The sequence below is a fragment of the Pan paniscus genome, chromosome 13 (genome assembly GCF_029289425.2).
Source record: "Pan paniscus chromosome 13, NHGRI_mPanPan1-v2.0_pri, whole genome shotgun sequence".
Taxonomy (NCBI): domain Eukaryota; kingdom Metazoa; phylum Chordata; class Mammalia; order Primates; family Hominidae; genus Pan; species Pan paniscus.
The window spans coordinates 72,828,726-72,854,584 of NC_073262.2; the positions used below are offsets into that span (position 1 = coordinate 72,828,726).

Sequence of the window (25,859 nt, forward strand, 5' to 3'; positions counted from 1 at the left end):
TTTTGTATTTTTAGTAGAGATGGGGTTTCACCATGTTGGTCAGGCTGGTCTCCAACTCCTGACCTCAGGTGATCCACCCACCTCGGCCTCCCAAAGTGCTGGGATTACAGGTGTGAGCCACAGTGCCTGGCCCATAATGCATTCTTATACATTTTTATTTAACTTGTAACAATACTTATGCTTTGTCTACACAACTTAATTATAAGCTTCATGCCAATAGAGACTTTTCCTTTTGCCTCTTTGTTTTCTCCACCGTGTCTAGGATAATATTTTGCACATGAGATATGTTCCCTAAACATTTGCCAATTGAATCATAAACCACTTTAAAACAAAAATAGCTGACATGAGGCTAAATATAACAAAATTAAGTGTTACTTGGTTTCTTGGTTTCATTTTGCAAATTTTTGTTTCATTTTGAAAGTTTGGAAGTCTTTAATTAGAAATGCATTTATCCTATATGGTACTTTGAAGCCAAAGATGTTAGAGTGACACCACTTTATTGTTTTCTTGAAGTGTTAAGTGATGTGTAAATATAATATTGTTTGACTAATTCTTTTTTACATTTGTATATTTTAAGGTATGGGGAGGGTGGTTTTTGAAATACGGCTAAAAGTCAAGTGAGAAGAATATACATTATCACCTAATTTAATTTTAAGATTAGACTGAAGCACAAGAAACCTCAGCATCATTTAGTTCTCCTTCACGTTGTATGGAACCAGTAATCTAATACCTATCCTGAGAATCTGTCGGCTTCTCTCTTTCTTTTCTCGCCCTACTATAGTAATTATTTTAACTTTCAATATCCCTTCACGAGTAGGTTTTTGTCATTTTGAGATACCCCCACATCTTTTCAATCAAAAGGCAGAGTGGGAGGAGAGGAGGAAAGAAGTACAGCTATTCTTTATGTCTAGCACAACTCTCTAATATTGCAGATACGAACCAAGTACCTTACTGGTGCATGTCATTTATTCAGTCTTCTTAATCTTTTCTTTGTAGTGAAAAATCCTAGATTCTTGAGCTTTTCTCAGAACGTATTTATGACTTTAATCATCCGGGTTGCTCTCTTTGGAACCTTTTCCAGTTTCACAATAAAAACAATTTAACAGAGTTTCTGAGCCCTAGTGTTTTTTCTTTAGAAAAAGGGCACTTGCTTCACTGGAATTTATCCTCCTTTCCTTTCTTCCCCACTTCTTCACTTTCTTTTTAGTGTAAAGCTGAATTATACAAGAATTAAAGAAGTCATTTGCTTCTGTTCATTCTTGATCTCTCTCTGTGTGTGTGTGTGCGTGTGCATGTGCGTGTGTACAGTCTTAGCTCAAAAGAACAAACTTTAGCCAATAAGTTAAGCCAATAGTGAGAAATATCTCAACTCCCCTCCTGGACTGGGGCTTGAGGCTCTTGGAGTCTTGCCTGATGGAGAAATTTGAATGAGCTTCTGGTGAAAACATGGCTTATAGTATGTGGATCCTAAAGCCCTTTCACCCCATCTTCTGTAGTGGACCAATGTTGTTTTTGCCCACTCAACATCCTTTCTCCTTTCCTCTGGGAGAGGAAGGCGCAGGAGTCCCATTTCCCATGGGGAGTCCTTGTGGCTTGACTGGGGCAGACACTGCTCACATCTCACAGGAGTAGGCAGTGACTCCGGCCTGGCCAATCAGAGAGCTCCATTTCCCAATTCGCAGTGATTGGTTCAGGGCTAGACACATGACCAAAGCCAGATCAGTTGGAGTTTTCCTTGGGACACTTCTTTTTGTGCTGTTCTTCCAGTGGAGGGGACTAACTTTATGGATTAGCAACCTTGGGTTGCTGTGGCCACCTTGTTTCTCAGGTGGAGAGAGCCTGTTAGAAAGATGGAGAGAGTGAGAGAGAGAGAGAGCTCTGATGAAATCCTGTGAGCGATGCCTGAAGTCAGTATAGCCCTGGACATGTCTGAAATATGAGTCAAGAAACCACTTTTGGGAAAAAAAAAAAAGCTGGTTTGAGACATGTTTTTGTCACTTATACACAGTTTCTGACTAATACACTTGTCATTTTATAATGAGGACATTGGGCCACAGAGTGGTGAAGCGTCTGCCGTAGCCTCCTAATTAGAATTTTTGCTGCCATGTTGGCATTATCCCATTTCCTTCACTTTCAGCCCACCACTCCCCTTTTCCCTGTGATGCCAGAATGGTCTTTCTAAACCTCGTATGTGGTTGTCTGATTGAGCTCTTTTTTTTTTTTTTTTCTTTTGAGGCAAATTCGCTCAGTCACCCAGGCTAGAGTGCAATGACATGATCTCGGCTCACTGCAACTTCCGCCTCCCAGGTTCAAGTGATTCTTGTGCCTCGGCCTGCCAAGTAGCTGGGATTACAGGTGCCTACCACCACACCTGGGTAATTTTTATATTTTTAGTAGAGGTGGCGTTTCACCATGTTGGCCAGTCTGATCTCGAAGTCCTGACCTCGAGTGATCCGTCCACCTCAGCCTCCCAAAGTGCTGGGATTACAGGCATGAGCCACCATGCCTGGCCTGATTGAGCTCTTTATGATGAAACTCTTTGATGACTCTCCAGTTGCCTATGCTGAATACAGCTGAAGCTTCCCAGCATGGCACACGTGATCTCACAGTCAGGTCTCTGTCCCACACGACTGCCTCTGCTTCTCCTTGGTATTTATGCTCCAGCTATTCTAAAATACTTAAGGTTCCCCAAGCATGCCATGCCATTTTAAACTGCTTTCTTTTGCCACCTAGAATTCCCTCTGTCTGGAATGCTCTTCATGTTCTATGCTAATTTTGAGCTTTTTATTTGTCCTTCAAAATTAATCCAGTTAAAACAAAAGTCAACCCAGTCATCATCCCTCTCCCTGACGGAGCTTAGAAACTAACAGTAATTCAAGTGACTTCCTTGAGATGACTTGGCTGGTAGTCAGAACTGGAACCCAAGTCTCCTGACTTCCAGCCCATTGCTCTCCTACTGCCCTATGATAGATTTAACCTGGAAAAGGTCCAGTGGACGCTTAATTCTCCTCTGTTTATGAAAGTACATCAGTTGCACTGGATCACCCTTATTCCCCACCCTGGCGTCTCAATGACAGCAGCAGACTTCATTGTACAGAATTTTTAACGTGCCACCAATTATGTGCTGTCTTTCAGGTTGTGCTAATAGCATAAAATGTACGATGCTGAATGTGTTTCTCTAATCTATTCATGTACAGTGGTAGCTCCCGGCTGTAAGCATCTGGCCTGCTAACTGCATAGTAAATAATAGTAAACATGCTGCAAGTCTTAATGAACTACTTGTCTAAAATTATTTCTGTAAAATCAGAATACTATTGTTGCTATCAATAAAAACAGCCATTGTGGACGGGTGCCTGGGCCCCGCTCTGGCCCAATTAAATAAGAATTGCTGAGGGTGAAGCCAGGCCTTGTGATTGTGAAAGCTTCTGTGGTGATTCCAATGTACAGTCAGGGTTGAGAATCACTGGGCTCATCAGTTCCTCCTTGAGGGGAGGCCTAAGCAGGATTGACAAAAGTTTTAAGCTATGGAACAAAAATAAGGTCATAAGGGGAAGATGTGACATTTTAAAAGAGTTATAAAATATATTTACTTTTTGGCTGATTTGGGGCACACTGCCTAGGAGTTAGGCCTCCTCTGGAAAGATATTTTTTAGAAAAGAAAAAATAATTATATATGTATATATGTATATATATATGTGTGTATATATATGTATATATGTGTATATATATGTATATATGTGTGTGTGTATATATATGTACTTTTTAATTGCTAAAGCTAGATGTTGTCTGTATACTAAACATCATTTTCTTTGTTTCTGTATTTTTTCCTCATTAAAATATCATTATAAAGTGCTGCCTTATTGCCAGGAAAACAGAGAGGAGTTCACCTAGTTAGCTTAACCTTTCCTGGAGACTTTGTTCTACTTGATCACACTTTGTGTTCCTAACTCTCCTCATTCCTGCAGTGGTGAGAATACAAAAAAATTCTACAAAATGCTCTGTTGGCTTCTTTCCCCTCTTCCCTCTGCCTCTCCAGGGTAGCACTGGTCTGTACATTGTATCTAAATGCACTAACTGAACCCGTTTTGTTTTTACATTTAACTCCTCGTAAGTGATAGATATCTTCTCTAGTTAAAGCAATCTGTACAATATTTAAAAGGTTACAGTTTTAACAAAATCATCCTTGCTTAGTTTTGCTTTGTGCCTGGTATACACAACATCAGGCTCAGGATATTCAGAGTTCATATATGCCTTGGCAAGTGGCAGCAGGGCTTTCCTGGCTTTGGGGATCAGGTATGGAAATCCAAACTCCTCAAAATGTGTTCTGTGCTTCTGAATGCTGTTTTATTGTTTTACTCTCTCTGCAAACATCCTACGAGTCTTTTACTTTTTTTTTTTTTTTTTTTTGAGACAGAGTCTTGCTCTGTTGCCCAGGCTGGAGTGCGGTGGTGCAATCTTTGGCTTACTGCAACCTCTGCCTCCTGGGCTCAAGCGATCCTCCTGCCTCAGGCCCCCAAGTAGCTGGGATTACAGGTGCATGCCACCACACCTGGCTAACTTTTTGTATTTTTAGTAGAGATGGGGTTTCACCATGTTGGCCAGGCTGGTCTCGAACTCCTGACCTCAAGTGATCCACCTGCCTTGGCCTCCCAAAGTGCTGGGATGACAGGTGTGAGCCACCGTACCTGGTCATGATACAAGTCTTAATGAACTACTTGTATAAAATCATCTCCTTTCCTTTTGACTAGGAGTAGAAGTCCTATTTTATATGAGGAGCCCATTCCATATGGCTTGAGCAGGGCAGCCCCTGCCCTTATCTCATAGGAGGAGGATTTGACTTAGACCTGGACAATCAGAGAGCTCCATTTCTCCATTCATAATGATCTTTGTGATTCATAAGGAACTCTGGTCATAGTGATTCATAGTGAACTCTGGTTCAGAGTTTCCTGTGTCCACCTCTTCACTTTTCTCTTACGGTGGAGAAATTGATTCCTGCACTTCCCACCCATGGAACTCAGTGCCCAAGCCATGGCAATATGTCAAACGAGAAACACATCCATGAATCCCTCCACAATGAGTTATGAATGAAATAAAACAGACATAGCCCATGTTCTAGTGTCTGTAGAGAATGAAACAGAAGTTCATTTTAAAGTGCTACTAAATTCACAGTAGCTTGTGCTATATGTTTTTCAATACCAGATAGTGAAAGTAAGCCTCTGTTATGGTAAGAGGTGGGGTAAAAAAAAAAAAAAAGCATACATTTTTTGGCTTTGAAAAATGAGTCTTTCTCTGGAAATGGTGGGAACCATTGTTGTGCATAAAGACACTGGTGCAGTGGTGTTCCTTATACTCTCCCTTTACAGGCCACACAATGATGAGTTTAGAGCAGGGCTTCTGAATTTGAGGGACACAACATACTCCCCTCAAACACAAGGGCTCATTGCCGCAGTGATCCTCAACTAGTGCTCTGCATGCTCCTAAGGAGAATAATTGGAATCTAAGGGTGGCCTGGGACATCGTGGTAGGCATAGATGACTGGAAAAGAGTCACCATGGTGATGTTTATATCTCTATCCCTGTTCAGAATGTCGGAGAATGTGATTTGAGATCTGAACCGTAATTGCTACTTAATGGCAAAACCAAGAGAGTAAAACAGCTCAGGTACTGTTTAGTTCCTGCTCCTTGTTTTGCCTAACCCACTGTTCCTTCCTTCATTTGTTCATCAAAATTTTGCTGAGTGCCTCTTATGTGCCAGATACTGTACTACTAGGCAATGGGGTTATAAAGGGAGCAAGACAGACAAGGTTAATATCAAAAAGAGATCTTGTATAATGGAGATGTTACTGCGAATGAAGAAGCCTGAGAAAGCGCTTTTGAACAGGAGAGTTCGTTAGCTGCTGGATATGGTAGTCAGGTGAACAATGTGTTTTCCAGGAACCACTACGACTTTCTCCAAATGGCTTTGTTTTACAGATTTTTCTCCCAACTCTGCCACCTATTTTTATCCTTGAAAAGGGAATTTTACTTGCAATGTAAAAGAAAAAAATGGTCTTGGGGCTATTTCCATCTCAAATAGAATTTGCTTTCACAATACAAAATAGTTTTTAAAAATAACTTAAACATTCTGAAATTACGTTAAATTATAAAATTTCAAACTTATGGAAAAGAGCATAAAGTTTAAATTTAAAATGAAAGGAGATCTTATGACCCATCAATTCTATTCCTAGGTATTACATCAATTCTATTCCTAGGTATTATATGCAAGAGAAAGAAAACATTTGCCCACACACACACAAAAATACTTTGTGCAAGACTGTTCATAGTAGCTCCGTTCATAATAGACCCAAAGTGGAAACAACTCAGATGTCCATGACCAGGAGAATAGATAAGCTGTGACAGATCCATAAAAGGAATACTACTTAGCAAAACAAACAACAACCACAAAATAACTACTCTAAATATAACAACATGGATCCATATCAAGATATGCTGAATGAAGTTCAGGCTTCAGTGAGCCGTGATTGCGCCACTGTACTCCAGCCTGGGCGACACAGATGAGACCTTGTCTCAATTAAAACAAAAACAAAAAACCCCTGCATGCCACATAATTCCACTTATGGAATTTTGAAACTGGTAAAATTAACCTGTGGTGATAGAACTCTGATCAGTGGTTTCTTCTGAGGGAAGTGGGAATTGCCTGGGAATGGGAACAGGGGACTTTTCTGGAGTGGTGAAAATATTTTGCCTCTTCATATGCATTCGGCAAAATTAAATTGAATGGTATATGTAAGATCTGAACATTTCACTCTCAGTAAAGTATGCTTTAACTAAAAAATAACACAGAGATATTTTATAAATACGGTATGTTTCTGTCCCTTTCCCTATTAGCTTGAGAGTTCCTTGAGGCTAAGAAACATTGTCTTATTTGTTCTTTATTCTCTTTTAATTTCAACATCTACCACAGAGTAAAGATAAAATACATGTTTGTTGAATGAGGAAGAAATAATATTATCCTATACTGATGTAGTGCTTTCACATTTATAATCTTATTTAATCCCTGTAGTAACTCTGTAAGTTTACAGCTGAAGCCCAGAAAGGTGACCACCTGAGGTCACACAGCAGGGACTGGTATGGGTCTCCTGCTATCATAATCATCTAACTCCAAATCTCATGCTATTTCCATGACTTCCCAATTGATGACATTTGAATAATTATCTGTATTTTTTTCTTCAATTTTGTCAACATATATTACATATCTATAACTTCAAATTTTTAAAGAATTTAACAGTTATTTGGAGTTAGAAACTTGGCATTGTCCTTTAATATGCATTCCACCATAACGTGTCATTTTCTTTAGACTTCAGACATGATTTGGCAGCTCCTGGCTATAAGTATCTCACCTGAGAGGTAACTGAGAATCAGAGATAAAGAGAAATCCTTTCTGTTGTCTTGAATCAGGTTGCCGTTTAAGCTACTGAAGCAGCCCTGCTAATGTTCAATGGTGTTGGCTGACAAAGAAAGGCCACCAGTCTACTGTCTGTCTTGAACATTCTGGGTCAGAGAAATTCTCTTTTCACTGAATTCAATAGTGTTTAACCTCATGTCAATATCGTGAAAATCAGTATGTAGTTGGCATTAATGCTACAGTACCCATTTAATGGGCAAGTGAAGGAAACTGACTCACATTTATTCAACACCTACTGTGGATTTATGTTTGTTCTCCCCTTTAACCCTTACAACAACAAAATGAAGTAGGCATTCTGGCCCTGCTTTAGAGGTGACAAAACTGAGGCTCAGGGGGTTTGAGTCTATTGGCTAAGGTCACATAGCTAGAAAGTGGCCAAAGCCAGGATTCAAACACTGTCTCCCTCACTCCCCAAATGTGTTCCATCCACCCCTCATATGCTACCTCTTCAGGATACTACACAATGCTAAACGCCAGTTTCAGAAGGTTGGTTGGGAGAATAACGGCCTTGAAAGATGTCTATGTCCTAATCCCTGGAATCTGTGTTACCTTACGTGGCAAAAAAGACTTTATAGATGTGATTAAATTAAGGATCTTGAGTTGGGGAAGTTACTCTGGATTATCTGGGTAGGCTCTAGGTAATCACAAGGGGCCTTATAAGTGAAAGAGGGAAGCAGGAGGGTCAGGGGTCAAGGTCAGGGAGAAGTTTGAAGATGCTATACTGCTGGCTTTGAAGGTGGAGAAGGGGCAGCCTCTACAAAGTGGAAAAGTCAAAGAAACAGGTTCTCCACTAAATCCTCCAGAAGGAATGCAGCCCTGCTGACAACTTGAATTTAGTACAGTAAGACCTGTTTCAGATGTCCAATTCAGAACTGTAAGGTAATAAATTTGTGTTGTTTCAAGCTATGAAATTTGTGTTAACTTACAGCAGCAATAGGAAACAAGTACAGAGGAATAGCAGTTAACTAAGACAGAAAGCATCTTCTTTTGGAATTTCAAAGAAGCAAATTTAATTCTCTCTTTTCATAGCTTGTATCTTGATTAGGAATCCTTATGGTCAATACCAAATTAAAATGTGCTTGTATTATGAGTCTTAGTACTGTAAGAGAAATCCAACATTGTCAAGGCTTTTGTAGAGAAATGGTAATAATTTAACATAACAATAACAATGCATTAAAATTCATAGAGACCCAAATAATGTGGAAATTTGCTACTTTCTCCACTATTGTGGACATTATCTGACATGCCATCTTAATTTATAGTATTTATTACATTTATTCATTCATTTAATAATAATCAGGTATAATTATGCAGCAATAAGGTAAATGTGTAGGGGTATACATTAGTATGTAGGTAAATAGACATATCATAAATTCTACAGGGCCTTACGTTCTGACAGACAGATTTTCCATTTTCAGTATTAGTTCACTTGCCATCTTTGAATTAGGTGAATACATAAATGTTTAAAAGTTTACCAGGTATCTGATTACAAGAGATTATAAATAATTCAATACAGAAAATTACCCCTTTAGAGTTGATAGAAGTGGCAAGTAATATAAATTTTATAATATAAATGATAAATTTTAATCTTATACTATAAGTTGCTTCGATGATTAATCTTTTTTTCAAAAAAGGAATTAGAACTCCTACCAGAGAAAAACACTGACAGCTATTAGATCTTATAAAAGGTTGATTTATTTCTTTTTTATCAGTTTAATTTTGAAACTTGGGGAAAAAATCTTGATGCTAAAAGATATGGAAAATCATCCATGCAGTATAACACGACCCAGTCAGAATTCAGTCTCAATCAAATTGCAAAGCTGCTCGTTTATCATTAGAATTGCTTAGCCAGGGACCTAAAAGTAGGTCCTGCAGGGTGTGTGAGGGGCAGTTTAGGGCCTAGATTAAATGCAAAATTAAATTTATATCTGATTTGGCCTAAGAGTGCTATTTTAAGAGTCTGGTAATCTAGATGAGCTCTTTGAGCCTCTTTTTCTTAAGGACATGTTCTCTGAATTCTCTTCCATTGCTAAAATGTTATCTGTTCCCAAATCATCCTGGGACTTTTCCCCCTCATAGTAGTCTTAATATAATTATCAACTAACAATGTACTCAATCTATTTAATGTTTGCTGATGGAGCATATTGGCATATTTTAAAACTTTGCTACATTTGGTTGAGGAATATGAGTAAACAAAACACAGAGGACTTGTCTAAGTGCCATTGCGTGAATTGCAAAAAGCTGTACAACTTGGTGAGCAAATATGCCTTTGTGATCATTAGAAAAAATTGCCCTTTTCTCTGGGCGGATGAAGCCCCACACTAGAGCACATGTGTTGGTGAACAGAGCGTGAGCTAGATTACAGCTTCTGCATCTGTCCTTGGCTAGGTAAATTTGGGCAGGCATAACCTCTCTGACTGTACTCAGCAACTCAGTCACCACTTTGTCATCTACTTGTGGAAATAGCACATCTACTCTACATTCAGTTCTTAAAATTGCTTCTAATGGTGCATTGTTGATTCTTCTAATGAAATCAGAGGAACTAGGATATTTTCATTCTTAACAACCGTTGTGAGGAAATCACCATATGGCTGTTTGCAAACTGTTTTGTTTTGTCAAGTTTGTTTTTAAATATCCAAAGTGCTTATGAATTTCACAAGTCTTGCATATAAAAGGGAGGTTGCTAAATCTTATCTATTTATCTAGCAAACATGTTTTGAAAAGTATTGTCAAGAACTAGGAGATCAGCAGTGGATGGTAAATAGACAGCCACCATCCCTGCCTGCATGGAGAAATAGTCCGGGGTCGGGGGGGATTAGTAAAACAGGGATCCTGATAAAGAAGTCTTATTTCTGCTAATATCAGGGCTTACTGAGCAGAAGTTGTTGGGGCAGTGGTGCAGATGGTTGCCAAGGAAACCTTTCCCAGTTGAAAAGTAACAGGTGTGGGCCTGGGTGTGCAGACGTGCGTATCGTCGTGTTTAGCCTTTCTATCCTGTCTCAGAAAGAAAAGGAAGCTGGAGGCTTCCCCTTGAAGGGACTGGATAGGCAGTTAGAGAGTGCCAGAGGTACTTAGGAAAATTAAGAAGGCTAATTAATTGGTTTCCTGAGCCGGCATAGCATAGCGTCTCTGAAGCTGCAATGCAGATTGATGGGAGAGTTTCCTTGGGGACCGCATGTGCCTGGAACCTGGATGTTTGACATCTAAGTAACAAAGAGAAAGGTCATGGTTGTCTTTTACCTAGGAGAACCAGTGATTGAAAACCGTTCGTTCATTATAAGAAATATTCTTAATATAGTCAATAGTTTTTATATATTTTGATCATTCTCTAGTCTATGCTACATCTTTCCCCAAAAGTTATTCATAAGCCTTAAAAATATTTAAATCTTTTGTCTAGCAAGTCTATACCCAGGACTTTAACTTAAAACCATTACGTATGTATATATGAATGCTAAGATGTTGACTGCAGTAGCTCATAAATAAGGAAAAATTGGAAACAACAAAATGCTTATGGGACATCAGTTAACTAATTTGGCGTGCCCATGTAAGGGAAAAAGGAATGGTCAGTAATACCTCTTGCAGACTAGCAGTTCTCATATGTCTGTACAAGCCCTAGCCCACCAAGAAATCTTAATGTGAGGGTGGATGGAGGAGGATTGTAGCTTTGGAAGGAAGGTATAATTTTTAAAATGCCTCCTTGGTGATTCTGATATCCTGAGAGTGGAGATATCCCCTTTTAAGAATCACAATTATAGTTAAATGATGTTAAAACCTACTAAAAATGATGTAATATTTTTAAAAATGCCAAATATCAAACAATAGGTAGTCAACACTGGTTAAAAAAAAATGCACACCCACCCATAGACACTCTTGCACCTACCCACATGCATTTTTTTTTTTAAGTCTGAAGGAAAGACAACAAAATGTTGAAAGTGATTAGTTTTTGGGTAGGATTGGGGTGATTTTATTTGATTTGTATCCTGTATTTTCCAACATCTCACCTACAAACATGTACTACTTTATAATCACAGAAAAAGACACAACACATTCTTGAATTTAAAAAGAAGGTAAAAATTAAAATAGTAGCCAATATTTTCTGAAGAGTGTTAATTTTGACAGAAAAAAAATTCCTGAATTGTTTATTATACTTGTATGGTCTCTAAGTTATCCATAGTTTGCCTAGCCTGTTGGCTTACGGTAGAACCAAACCCAGACATTACTTCCCCCTCACGGCAGCTACCCAAATTTCAGGACTAGTGTCTAAGAATGTGAAAACAAACACCTGAGTTCTCTTCCAAATCAACTTTACACTGACTGAATTTTTTTTTTTTTTTTTTTTGAGACAGGGTCTCCCTGTCATCCAGGCTGGAGTGCAGTGGTGAGATCATAGCCCACTACAGCCTTCTGGGTTCAAGGGATTCTCCCGCTTTAGCCTCCTGAGTATCTCGGACTACAAGCATATGCCACCACATGAGCTAATTTTTAAATTTGTAGAGATTGGCAGGGTAGTTCTCCCTGTGTTGCTAAGGCTGGTCTTGAACTCCTGACATTAAGCAATCCTCCTCTCTTGGCCTCCCAAGGTATTGGGATTACAGGCATGAGCCACCATGCCTGGCTTTTGGATTGAATTTCTGGAGAGTCAAATAGTTGTCTAAACATAGCCAGGGCCTTCTGGAACAGTCTCTGGTGACACATGTGTAAATGCTATGGGCAGGTGTGTATGTTACCACCTATGTGGAGAGCTGGTTTCTCCTGTATTTTTCTCAGCACTTGGACAAGAATTTTCTAGAGGACTGGACTTTTCCATTTGTGGGTAGAAGTAAACGCTGGAGGGTAATGAGCTACAGTAGAAGATGACCAGACCAGAAGGCTGATAATGGGGTTCTAGACCTGGCAAAATGAAGGCAGGAGCACCAGACCTTCTTGCATTCCAGGATTTCTTTAAGAATTGGATGAGATAACACTTGCAAAAGTGTCATGAAAGCTATAAAATGTTAACCCTGCAAAGAGTGTTATTACTTTTTAATAATAAGCCAGCCTGGATTTTTCATAATCTGAGAGTTAAGAACCCTACTGATTGGACAATACTGCTGTGGCCAATTCTTGTGAAGAGGAGCAGCCTCTTTTGCTTCGTGGAGTCATTTTTTTCTCAGTCAGAATCACAGATGGCAGGACCAGGATTTGTGTCCACCTATCACTGGCCTTACCCTGCATGACCCTCCTTGCTCCCTAACCTCTGGCCATGCCTCAGATCTTTTGGTTCCAGGAATATTTGCTTGCCGCGGTGCTATCTCCACTTTGGGCCTTCACACAGTGCTTCCCTCTGCCGAAAACATTCCCCCGTCCGCTGTCCCTTCAGCTCACTTCCTCAGCTGGCTTTCTGGAGCAGTGTTTCTCAAAGGGTGGTCCAGCATCACCTGGGAACTTGTTAGAGATGCATATTCTGTGGCTCTTCTCCACCACCAGGGTCAGAAATTCTGGATGTGGAGTCCAGCAGTCTGTTTTACCAAGCCCTCCAGAAGATTCTGATGAATACAAAAGTTCGAGAACCACCCCCCTAGAGCAATGATTCACAAACTTTTTTGCTTCTTTGGGAAGCTTAAAAACTGCTGGTGCTCAGAGCCATACTCCAGAATTTCCAGGGAGAGGTGGGACCAGGAATCCATATTTGTAAATCTCTTCAGGTGATTCCAATGTGCAACCAAGTTGGAGAATCACCTCAGAGGCCTGATTTCCTTTGTCATGGGCTCCTATAGCACCTTGCACTTCCCTTCTGTAACACTCATGCTCTGAGCCCCATAGGGATAAGGAGGCTACTTTATGTCACCAGGACCTGCCACACCATAGGCACCATGGAATGTTTTTGTTTGTTTTTTGTAGAAACAGTATCTCACTCTGTTGTCCAGGCTGGAGTGCAGTGGCAAGATCATAGCTCACTGCATGCTCGAACTCCTGGACTCAAGCCATCCTTCCACTTCAGCCTCCCAAGTCGCTGGGACTACAGTTGCACACCATCATGCCTGGATAATTTTTTTAATCTTTTACTTTTGTAGAGATGGGGTCTCACTATATTGCCCAGGCTGGTCTTGAACTTCTGGGCTCAAGCAATCCTCCCACCTTGGCCTCCCAAAGCCACTGGATGTTGACAGAATGAATCACACTGTGCTTTGATTACAGGGTATGTTGGAAGGATTGATTTGAAAATACTAATACCAAAAAGATTTCCACATGACATTTTCCAAAATATGATTAGGGAAGTAGTATGGAAGATCATAGTAGTTTCACCGTATTCAGGATGAAGGAAGATTGAGCTTTATGGAGAGAGAAATATGGAAGTGCAGGAACAATCCCCAGGGATCTCTGTGTGTACCGTGTGTGTGTGTGTGTGTGTGTGTGATAAAGCAGATCACACACAGGTGATCTCTGTGTGTGCCCAGTGTGTGTGTGTGATAAAGCAGGCGAACTCCAGATCCACAAATTTTTAAAATCTGAAACTGGACACATTGTTTGCCCTGTTTTTCAGGGCAGACTTAATACCCAGAGATTCTCCTTTTACCATTAGGATTTATTTTTTTTTTAAGTATTAGCTGATGACTTTGGTTAAGTTCTTATTTGACTTAGAATGTCATTTGGAATTGAGGGATAAAACCCATGAAATGAAAATGTGGATATTAAAATGGAGCAGAAAATGGATTATTTGGTGCTGCCAAAAATTCATCTGTTTAGAGTAAAACTTTTTTTTTTTTTTTTTTTGAGACGGAGTCCTGCTCTGTCACCCAAGTTGGAGTGCAGTGGCACCATCTCAGCTCACTGCAACCTCTACCTTCTGTGTTCAAGCGATTCTCCTGCCTCTGCCTCCTGAGTAGCTGGGCTTACAGGCACCCGCCACCACGCCCAGCTAATTTTTGTATTTTTAGTAGAGATGGGGTTTCACCATATTGGTCAGTCTGGTCTCCAACTCCTGATCTTAGGTGATTCACTCACCTGGGCCTCCCAAAGTGCTGGGATTACAGGCATGAGCCATCGCGTCTGGCCTGTTTAGAGTATAATTTAGTAGGATGTTCTTTGGAAAAATTATCCAGAAGACACTCAAAAGTTAGGTATTTTCTTTTTTTCCTTCTTTGCAATTTGTCAGCCATCAAGTGTAGTGTCTGGCACTCCATAAATGGGTGAAGAAAACTAAGAGGTTTACTTGTGGTAATTCATTTTACAGTGTTATTAAATGCTTTGCTAGTTTGAAATGTTTCTGCTATAATAAATAATTTAAGACTTAAAGTCCTTTCTTTTCAATGTAGTTCCTTCTTAAGGTGTTTTTACTTGAAGGGTGTGCGTGTTTGCCCGTGCACACATGTGGGCACGTATGCTTATGAATGAACATGATCATGAAATTATTGCTCTTTTAGTTCTTTGGAAAAATAAATCTTATGCATATATTTCTTAGGTATTTTAATTGCCTTTGTTATGTAAAGAAATCCCATTCATTCATCCATCTAGTAGGTCATTTCTTTCAACATTATATAGCCACATGCCAGGCCCTATGTTAGGCATGGGAGATATAATGGTGGACCTGATAGGCATGGTTCCTGTCCTCCTGTTGCTGTGTAGTGGTTTTAGCACTTGCAAAAGTCATCTATGAGATTCTTTTGCTTCCGGGTTCTTAAATTTTTATTTTTGAGGTGGGGTCTCACTTTGTCCCCCAGGCGAGAGTGCAGTTGTGTGATCATAGCTCACTGCAGACTTGAACTCCAGGGCCCAAATGATCCTCCCACCTCAGCCTCCCAAGTAGCTGGGACTACAGGCATGTGCCAACATGCCTTGCTAATTTATTTATTTTTTGTAGAGACAGAGTTTTGCTATGGTGCCCAGGCTGGTCACTTCTGCGTTCTTGAGTCATTCCTGACTTGATGTGTGTGCGTATATTTTATTCTTGACATTAATTAGCATTTTTCTGCTACTCTTGGATGAACTTTCTAGACACGCTACCTTCCAACCTTATCAGTACATTCAAACCAAGTGGACATCCAGAATAAGATGGTGATTCTATAGTAACACAAATTAAATGTCCATTCCCCAAAATGTCTCGTTGGAGAGAACAAATAATATACCACATAATTAATAGATTTAAAATCTTCATGGTACTTTAGCTTCATTAAAGATAGCAGCTCAAGCAAATTTAAAATTAATAGATTCTATCTAGTTTGCCTATTGTTATTTTTGAAGTCTGTTACAGAAGAGAAATTATGCAAATGGCTGTCAGGCTATTGCTGCTGCACTCACACTAGGAATGCATTATAATTTCTTTCTTAGAGGAAACACTTATCTGGAGCAGACCAGGCCCTCGGTTCGTTCGCAAGAGGTTGTCCCTTCCTTCAGATGGTCCATTTTGAGCTAATAAGTACTGTCAGGGTTGAGGTGGAGAGGCGGGGCTGTGGGGAAGGAAATTAGGATAAATTACTGGGGCCCAGTGGCTGAAAGGGCCTGGGGCAAATCCCTGGTAAAGACAGTCTAGCCAGTCCTCCTCTGCTGGGGCATCTGGTATTTTTTTTCCCTTGGGCCTGGGCAGGCTGTCGGTCGCCTTCCAGACTGTATAGCCTTTAACTCCTTGTTGCAATGGAATCCTGCTGGCCTTCTGATTTGCCTTTTCCTGCAAAAATCTGCCAAGACACTCTTTCTCAAAGAAAATTTCCTATGTTACTCTACTGTTTAAAAGCCTGGTGTGGCACCCTGTCACCTTTGAGGAAAAATTCCAGCCCCCAGGCTGCCTGAAAGCTCTGCCTTCAACTGACTCTTGTATACAAATTCAACTTCATCTCTTGATTATTTTTATAATTCTTCTACTGGAACCAGGCCGATCTTTTTAACAACCTGTTAATTTTAATAACCTGTTCATTTATTTATTAATTTATTTATTCTGCAAGCAGATGGGATGATAAGTTCAGTCCAACTGTAGGAATCCATGATTCTACTAGCTATAATATGAGCAATTATTATGTGCAAATACTGTAGGAAATATAGGAAGATAGAACACATTATCCCCATTCTTAAGATTCTTATGACAGTAAATGGAAACACAAAGGCCATTATTGACTAGTGGGAGTAAGATCGCTGTCCTTTAAATCACCTTCTTCATATTTGCATTCTCTGTGTGCTGTTTCTTGGCTCTGGGTTTCTCTCCTGCCTCATCTACACTAATCCTTTTCACTTCTTCATTCAAAACTGTACCTAGATTTATCTGCTTCAGGAAGCATTCCCACTCAAGTCTTGGTCCTGGGTTGAACTGACTTCTCCTCAGAATTGATGGATATAGCTTATCCAGTGTTATTGCACAGTCTTCAACTATTTCACATGGGCCTATGTGTCATGTTAGCTGGCCAGAAAAGAAGCTTTCTGGGGACCCTACCCTCCTGTTTCTCACTTCCCCTCTCTCCTCTTTTTTTTTTTTTTTGAGATGGAGTCTTACTTTGTTGCCCAGCCTGGAGTGCAGTGGCAGAATCTCTACTCACTGCAACCTCCGTTTCCCAGGTTCAAACAATTCTCGTGCCTCAGCATCCCCGGTAGCTGGGATTACAGGTGCACACCACCATACCCTGCTAATTTTTGTATTTTTAGTAGAGATGGGGTTTCCCCATGTTGGCCAGGCTGGTCTCGAACTCCTGACCTCAGGTGATCCACGAGCCTTGGCCTCCCAAAGTACTGGGATTACAGGCGTGATCCACCATGCCCAGCACCACCCCCCCACACCCTGCCTCCTCTTAACCTACTGTTCTGTATATAGCCCAGGGCATGCTACTGAATGAATAGTCACTGTTGAATAGTCACTGTTTCATTTCTTGGTAATTCAGATCAGAAACTCATGGTGTTTCCCCTGGGTTTATCTGCAGTTCAGAAAAGTGACCCTGACTACATGCTTTGACTATGCCCTTTGCTCACAAAAAGATGATTAGTTTTGATTGTGCAGCATTTGGAATGAAGGAATTTTAAAAGGTTGGGGGAATATCACATTGGAACTGTTAAATGACATGCAAACGGGATCTGTGAGAATGGTTTTGATTCTGCTCTGTGTCCTGGTAGGAGACACTAAATAGATCAGGCTCACTACCAATTAGCATCATCTTAATCTTGCCTAATAGTGAAGCAAAGTCACCAAGGATTTGGTGGATTTATCAGCTCCTCCCACAATAGTCATCTGAGGCTAACACCTCTTGGAACCTAGATCGAAAGAAAGTCCTTTGGTAATGATGTGTCATACATTCTAGTCAACAAAGACACCATTTTCTGGGCCTGAAGTGTTCTGCTGGTTTTTGGAGGAATGAGAATCCAATCTCTCATAAGCCGGACTCAGAAAATAGGTCATCGATGTGAGTTGCAGTTATTTTCCTTCCAGCTTTCTTCTGTGCTTGCTTTAGATTGCTTTTCTGCAAAGGGCAGATGCAGCTGCCCTGGCTGGTGGGCAGTGGAGGGGGATGACAGCCACTCTGGCTTTGGGCCTCTGTCTGACATCACCCAGATTCCTGGGTCCTCTCAGTTAGCATCTGCCTTTTGTCTGGGTGGTTAAATTTCTCTTGAAGGAGTAGGATAAACAGCCTCTTGAGTATTGCTTTTTACACAGACACACACCACACACACACACGGCATAGTTCATAGTCACTTGATTTGCCACCTGCAGTTTATAATAGAATGGACCTGTGGGATTATAAACCACTTTATTTCTGCACAGAATTTCTCAGCTTGAGGCCAAATTGAAGGGCATTAGTCATCAGTAATTTGCAGATGTTTTTAATGTTTTTCACTCAAGAGAGGTTTCAGGCAGCTAAAGCTAAGATAAATTTCCTCATGCTTTGGTGGGGAAATGAAAAATCTGATCATTTAGTTAATCATTTGTAAGAACTGTGGGTATGTATTGTTCCTTAGTGACTGCAATATCATGACAGATTTGTTAATTTGGTAACATGACAATGTAAACAATAGTAGATAAATTCCATTATGCCATGATTCTTTTCTTCCTCTCAATAATTTTGTATATTCAAGGTTTAAAATCCATAGAACATTAGAGAAGGAACTTAGAGATCAACCTAGAGATCATTGGATTCCTCTACCAAGCTCTGTCAAATGCCAGTCCTGAGTCTCTCCCCTGGAGCATCAGGATAAATGGCTAATGCATGGGGGGCTTAATAGGTGCAGCCAACCCACCATAGCACATGTTTATCTGTGTAACAAACCTGCACGTCCTGCACATGTAACCTGGAACTTAAAATAAAATAAAATTTAAAGAAAGGAAAAGAGTACATAATCAGTGGAACCATAAAGGTCAGTTCTAGTGGGAAAATTAGGAAAGGCCTCCTAGAAGAGAAGACATTTGAGCTATACTTGAACAGGCCCTATCTAGCAGTATCCAGATAGGTGGTTTGTGAAGAAGCCAGTTCCTACTCTTACGTCTTTACCATGGTTATGGTTTGAATGTCCTCTCCAAAGATCATGTTGAAATTTAATTGCCATTGTGAGAAGAAATGGGACCTTTAAGAGGTGACTAGGTCATGAGGGCTCTGCCCTTATGAATGGATTAATGCTGTTATTGTGGGAGACGGCTCCTAGTAAAAGGATAGGTTCAGTCTCCTTTTCTCTCTCTTGAGCTCTCACTCTCTTGCCCTGTCTCACTATGTGAGACCTTCCACCATGTTATGATGCAGCAAGAAGGCCCTCACCAGATGTGGCCCCTTGATCTTGGACTTCCCAGCCTCCAGAACCATGAGCCAAATAAACTTCTATTGTTTATAAATGATGCAGTCTGTGGTATTCTGTTATAGCAGCAGAAAATGGACTAACACAACTACTATGCACTTGCTTATGTATTGGTTTGGAATTATTCTCTAATTTGCTCACGCTTGTGTGGTATGTGTTTCCTTATTCTGTGTATCTCTGGGTGTTATATTTAATATTTGTACAGATTTCCTCTGACATTTCACAGTTCAGGTTTCCGATTTCTTCTTTCTAAAATCTATTCTCTAGATTTGAAAGCATTCTATGATTTGTGATTCATATATACCATACTATAACATCTAGAAAAAATATTCTGAATAGCATACTGAGCAATGGAAATCTTCATCATGAATTTTCTAATGAGTATAAAATGTTGCTGGGCAAGTTTCTATTTAAATCATGCTCGCTAGGCTTGACTAACTGCAGACATTCACAGGGTGCATGCTGCAGAGTGCTTTACTTTCAACAAGGTAAGGCTGTACCTCCGTTAGGGACTAATTCAGGGTATTCAACAAGGGATCAGACTAGACCAATTTGGGGTTGTTAAGGAACAAAAACTAGCTCACGAGAAACTCAAATCAGCTCATGAAAAGAGGGGCTGCTTGGAAGAATGCAGTAGGAAATTTCGTGGGTTACAAGGACAGACAGCAAAACTTAGCAGGCCTCAGAGGGCCAAGATGTAGAATTCACAGTGAACCCACTCACTAATCCTCTTTGTCTAACTCTCTCAAGCATGGTCCTTTCAGTTTCTTATTTCTCTGTTTTCTTTTTCTTCTCAGGATGAGCCTCCATTTCATATGGTTTCTGCTCTCCTCTGACTTCAGCACACATTTGGGTCATAATAGTCTCCTCTGTAGAGATCTCTTATATTTTTTTTAAAAAATATTTATTTTAAAAAGTAGAATAACATATGCACTAGCAAAAAACATGACTAAAAATGTGTAATAATTTTAAAAAGCATATAAATTTCTCTTTTCCAAACTCTCTGATTTTTACTACCTCTCCCTAAAGTTTAAGAGTTTCCTGTGTAGCCTTCTGGAAAAATGTATATAAGGATATACACATACATAGATACATACACACAAATATACACATAAAATGACTAGAAATGCAAATATTCTTTGTATTTACACAAAAATTGTCCTCTCTATACACTATTCAACACTTTTAAAACAAATCTTAATTGTATATTTGGCACTTTCCATATTAATTGGCACAAAATTTACCTTTTTTCTTTTTGGTGGTTACCTGTGGCTACATTGTATTTAATTTTATGTAACTATTATGATTTATTAGATAATCTCTCCATGATGATGGGCCTCTAGGTTGTATCTGGTTTTCTACTGAAAATAATACTATAGTGAACAATCTTGTATGTCTATCTACTTCAAGTTTAATAGAGTTTTAGCTCTTACATCTGTTTAATGATTAAAGTTAATTTTTATATGTGGTGTAAGGATAAAGATTCTTTTTTTCTTTTTGCATATTGCTCTACAATTGTTTTAGCACTGTTGAAAAGTTTTCCTTTCCAGTATGTAGAAATATAATTGAATTTAAAATATTGACCTTGTTTGTATCCTGTAATTCTGATAAACTCACTAATTAGTTCTAGTAATGTTTTTATAAATTCCATCAGTTTTTTAAATAGATAATCATGTAATCTTCAAATTAAGCCCATTTTACTTCTTCCTCTCTAATCTGGATTTTTAAATTTTCTTTTTCTTGACTTATTATTCTGGCTTCACCACAGTATTCAATATAAATGATGAGAGCAGACATCCTTGGCTTCTGATCGTAAGGTGAAAGCATTCGGTTTTTCACCATTAAGTGTGGTGTTAACTTCAGGTTTTTCCTAGATTCCTGTATCAGATGAAGAAGTTCCTTTCACTTTCTAGTCTGTTGAGAGATTTTTGTTGTTGTTTTTAAATTTTGAATAAATGTTGAATTTTTTGCGAAAGCTTTTTCTGCATCGATCGAGATGATGGTTTTTCTTTTATGTTCTGTTAATATAAATCTAAGTGTGCTTTTTTTGATTATATATGTAAAGTAAATGCCTACCAGTAGAATTACAGAGACAAAGGGTATGGGCATTTGGTAGATTTTGACTAATAATTCCTCACAAAGATTGTTTACGCTTTCGCTCATGTTGTCTCAGAGTGCTTATTTCTCTTAACACCATTATCAAACGTCTAAAAATCTTGACAGTGTGATAGGAGACAAATGGTATCTCATTATTTTGATTTGCCATTTAAAATTTACTAGTGAGATTTAGCATCTTTTATACATTTGAATTTTTTGAGTCTTTTTCTTTTTTATTGTATATACTCTTGATAGAAAATTAGCTCCTGATGCAAACCTTCTTTTCTATTTATTTTTTGGAAAAAAGTACTTACAACAATTCTTTTGGTTGTAGAGACTTTTTTACTTGTATGCAATTATGTTTATCAATTTTTTTCTTAGGGCTTGTGAGTTTTCTATTCTACTTGAAAATATTTCTTGCCTACACCAAGACTATAATGTATTTAGCTATATTTTTTTTAAAAAATTTTGAGCCACCATACTCTATTTTGGAGAAAGGAATGAGGTAGCAATCTGGCTTAACTTTTTTTCTGAACAGCCAGCAAGTTAAGCCAGCATAATTTATTGAACAGTATTATTTAGTCCATCTTTTGCCTATTGATTTGAAATGTGATTTTTATCATAAACCCTATTTCTTTGTGTATTTGAGTCTACTTTTGGTTTCTAGTCTAATGATCTGACTACTTATTTCTACCCCTGTGGCATAATGTTTTAATTACTCTAGCAGTATAACATGTTTTAGTGTCTGGTCAAATTATGTTCACTAATTATTCTTTTTAAAAATTTTCATGTTATGTGTTTTTCTTTTTCTGTTTCTTTCTTTTTTTTTTTTTTTGAGACTGAGTTTCACTCCATTGCCCAAGGTGGAGTGCAGTGGCGTGATCTCAGCTGTCTGCAACCTACGCCTCCCAGGTTTAAGTTATTCTCCTGCCTCAGCCTCCTGAGTAGCTGGGATTACAGGCACCTGCACCACGCCCGGCTAAGTTTTCTGTTTTTAGTAGAGACGAGGTTTCACCATGTTGGCCTGGCTGGTCAAACTCCTGACCTCAAGTGATCTGTCTGCTTTGGCCTCCCAAAGTGCTGGGATTACAGGTGTGAGCCACTGTGACCAGCCCTCATGTGTTTAATTTTCTAATGAAGTTTAATATCATTTTGTCAAATTCTTAAAAAAAAACAAAGCGGCTGGGCGCTATGGCTCATGCCTGTAATCTAGGACTTTGGGAGGCCAAGGCGGGTGGATTGCCTGAGCTCAGGAGTTCAAGACCAGCCTGGGCAACACGGTGCAACCCCGTCTCTACTAAAATACAAAAAAATTAGCTGGGCGTGGTGGCATGCACCTGTTAATCCCAGTTACTTGGGAGGCTCAGGCAAGAAAATTGCTTGAACCTGGGAGGCAGAGGTTGCAGTGAGCTGAGATCACGCCATTGCACTCCAACCTGGGCCACAGAGTGAGACTCTGTCTCAAAAAAAAAAAAAAAGTATTTACTTTCAGACTAAATTTAGGAAGAATTGACATCTTCACAGTAAGGTTTTCTATCCAAGCATAAGGTATATGGTTTTGCATTTTTTTGGTCTCTTTTCATTTAATCCATTGATTTTAAGATTTTACTTTTATACATTCTGCTCTGTTCTCATTAGGTTTAGCTTTGGGCATTTTACTCTCTTTAATTCCTACTAAAATGCTATTTTCTTTCTGGCTGATTACTTTTAACATATAGAAAAATATATTTTGAAATTGCTTGATTTCTATATACTAATTTTATACTCAGCTCCTCAATGAATCAACTTAATTTTTTTCATTGTTAAACTTTGATTTTCCAGGAATAAATTATTCCACTATTTATTTTATATTCACCATCTTCCTAGGGTTTATTTCTATTTTTTTTTGTCTAATCGCAGTGGCTAATACTTCAAAAACAATGCAAAATTATATAGTGTTTGTGAGAGATACTTGTCTTTTTTCTTGATTTTTATTAGCAATGGTTGTAGAAATCCATTATTAACTAAGATGTTGACTTTTGGTTTGAGAGATATGTTTCTGTGCTGTTTAAATGCTAGAAAGGAATTAACCCATTTGAATTTTTCTAATGTTCTAAAAATTAAAACAGATATTAAAACTTACCAGATTCATTTTGGATTTCCATTTTTAATGGTGTTTTATACTTTGATATATTAATGGGAAAATCATAGTAATATATTCCCTAATGTTGCATTATCTTTGCTAAATTCTAATAGCTGATTTTTTTTTCTGTGGTTTTATGTTTGTTTATTTTTAATTTTTAGTTTTTGTGGGTACATAATAGATGTATATATTTCTGGGGTACATGAGATTTTGATACAGGCATATAATGCATAATAATCACATCAGGGTAAATGGGGTATCCATCACCTCAAGTATTTATCATTTCTTTGTATTACAAACAATCTAATTATACTTTTAGTTATTTTTAAATGTACAATAAATTAGTGTTGATTGTAGTCATCCCTTTGTGCTATCAAATACTAGATTATATTCATTCTATTTTTTTGTACCCATTAACCATCCCTACTCCCCACCACCACTACCCTTCCCAGCCTCTGGTAACTATCCTTCTGCTCTGTCTCCATGAGTTCAATTGTTTTAATATTTAGCTTTCACAAGTAAGTGAGAACATGCAAAGTTTGTCTTTTTGTGCCTGGCTTATTTCACCTAACATAATTACCTCCAGTTCCATCCATGTTGTTGCAAATGACAGGATCTCATTCTTTTTATGGCTGAATAATATTCCATTGTATACATAAACCTGATTTTATTTTTCCATTTATCTGTTGATGAACACTTAGGTTGCTTGCAAATCTTGGCTATTGTGAATAGTGCCACAATAAACATGGGAGTGCAGATAGTTCTTCAGTATACTGATAACCTTTCCTTTGGGGTGTACCTAGCAGTGGGATTGCTGAATCATATGGTATTTTTATTTTTAGTTTTTTGAAGAACCTCCATACTGTTCTCCATAGTGATTGTGTTAATTTATATTCCCACCAACAGTGTACAAGAGTCTACTTTTCTCCACATTCTCACCAGCCATTTGTTATTGCTTAGTTTTTTTGGTTAAAAGCCATTTTAACTGGGGTGAGGTGATATCTGATTGTAATTTTGATTTACATTTCTCTGATTATTGATTTTGAGCACCTTTTCATAAACCTATTTGCCATTTTTGAGAAATATCTATTTAGATCATTTGTTCATTTTAAAATCAGATTATTAGATTTTTCTTATAGAGTTGTTTGATCTCCTTATATATTCTCATTATTAATAACTTGTCAGATGGATAGTTTGCAAATATTTTCTCTCATTCTGTGGGTTGTCTCCTCACTTTGTTTATTGTTTCCTTTGCTGTTCAGAAGCTTTTAAACTTGATGTAATCCCATTTGTCCACGTTTGCTGTGGCTGCCTGTGCCTGTAGGGTATCACTCAAGAAATCATTGCCCAGACCAACGTCCTGGAGAGTTTCTCCATTGTTTTCTTTGAGTAGTTTCATAGTTTGAGGTCTTAGACTTAAGTCTTTAATCCATTTAGATTTTATTTCATTCATTTGCATATGGATAACCAATTTTCCCAGCACCATTTATTGAGGAGCCTGTCCTTTCCTCAATGTATGTTTGTGGCAGCTTTGTCAAATAAGAGTTCACTGTGAATGCATTGATTTGTTTCTGTGTTCTCTATTCTGTCCTATTGGTCTATATATCTGTTTTTATGCCAGTGCCATGCTGTTTTGGTTACTATAGCTCTGTAGTATAATTTGAAGTTAGGTAAAGTGATTCTTCTAGTTTTGTTTGTTTTGCTCAGGATAGCTTTGGCTATTCTGGGTCTTCTGTGGCTCCATATACATTTTATGATGTTTTTTCTATTTATGTGAAGAATGACATTGGTATTTTGATAGGGAATGCATTGAATCTGTAGATTGCTTTGGGTAGTATGGACATTTTAACAATATTGATTCTTTCAAACTATGAACATAGAATATCTTTCCCTTTTCATGTGTGTCCCGTTCAATTTCTTTCATCAGTGTTTTATAGTTTTCGTTGTAGAGATCTTTCATCTTTTTGGGTTAATTCCTAGGTATTTTATTTGCAGCTATTGCAAATGGGATTACTTTCTTGATTTCTTTTTCCAGTTGTTTGCTATTGGAATATAGAAATGCTACCAATTTTTGTATGTTGATTTTGTATCCTGAAACTTTACTGAATTTATCAGTTCTAGTAGTTTTTTAATAGTGTTTTGGTTTTTCCAAATATAAGATCATACCATCTACAAACAAGGCTAATTTGACTTCTTCCTTTCCAATTTGGATGCCTTTTATTTCTCTCTCTTGTCTGATTGCTTTAGCAAGGACTTCCAGGACTATGTTGAGTAACAGTGGTGAAAGTGGGCATCCTTGTCATATTCCAGATATTAGTGGAAAGGCTTTCAATGTTTCCTCATTCAGTATGTGGGTCTGTCATATGCAACTTTTATTGTATTGAGGTATGTTCCTTCTATACCCAGTTTTTTTTAGGGTTTTTATCATGAAGCGATG

General features: G+C 38.5%; 1 protein-coding gene across 1 annotated transcript in view; it reads left to right on the forward strand.

The window, feature by feature from the left end:
- The first annotated feature begins 17,675 nt into the window (after positions 1-17,675).
- The window catches only part of MYO3B (myosin IIIB), a 482,619-nt gene continuing 474,435 nt past the window's right edge, over positions 17,676-25,859 (forward strand). Inside the window, exon 1 of the mRNA XM_063595441.1 lies at positions 17,676-17,822. Within this exon, the coding sequence (XP_063451511.1) occupies positions 17,821-17,822 (2 nt within the window). The 5' untranslated portion in view covers positions 17,676-17,820. The remainder of the gene's footprint in view (positions 17,823-25,859) is intronic.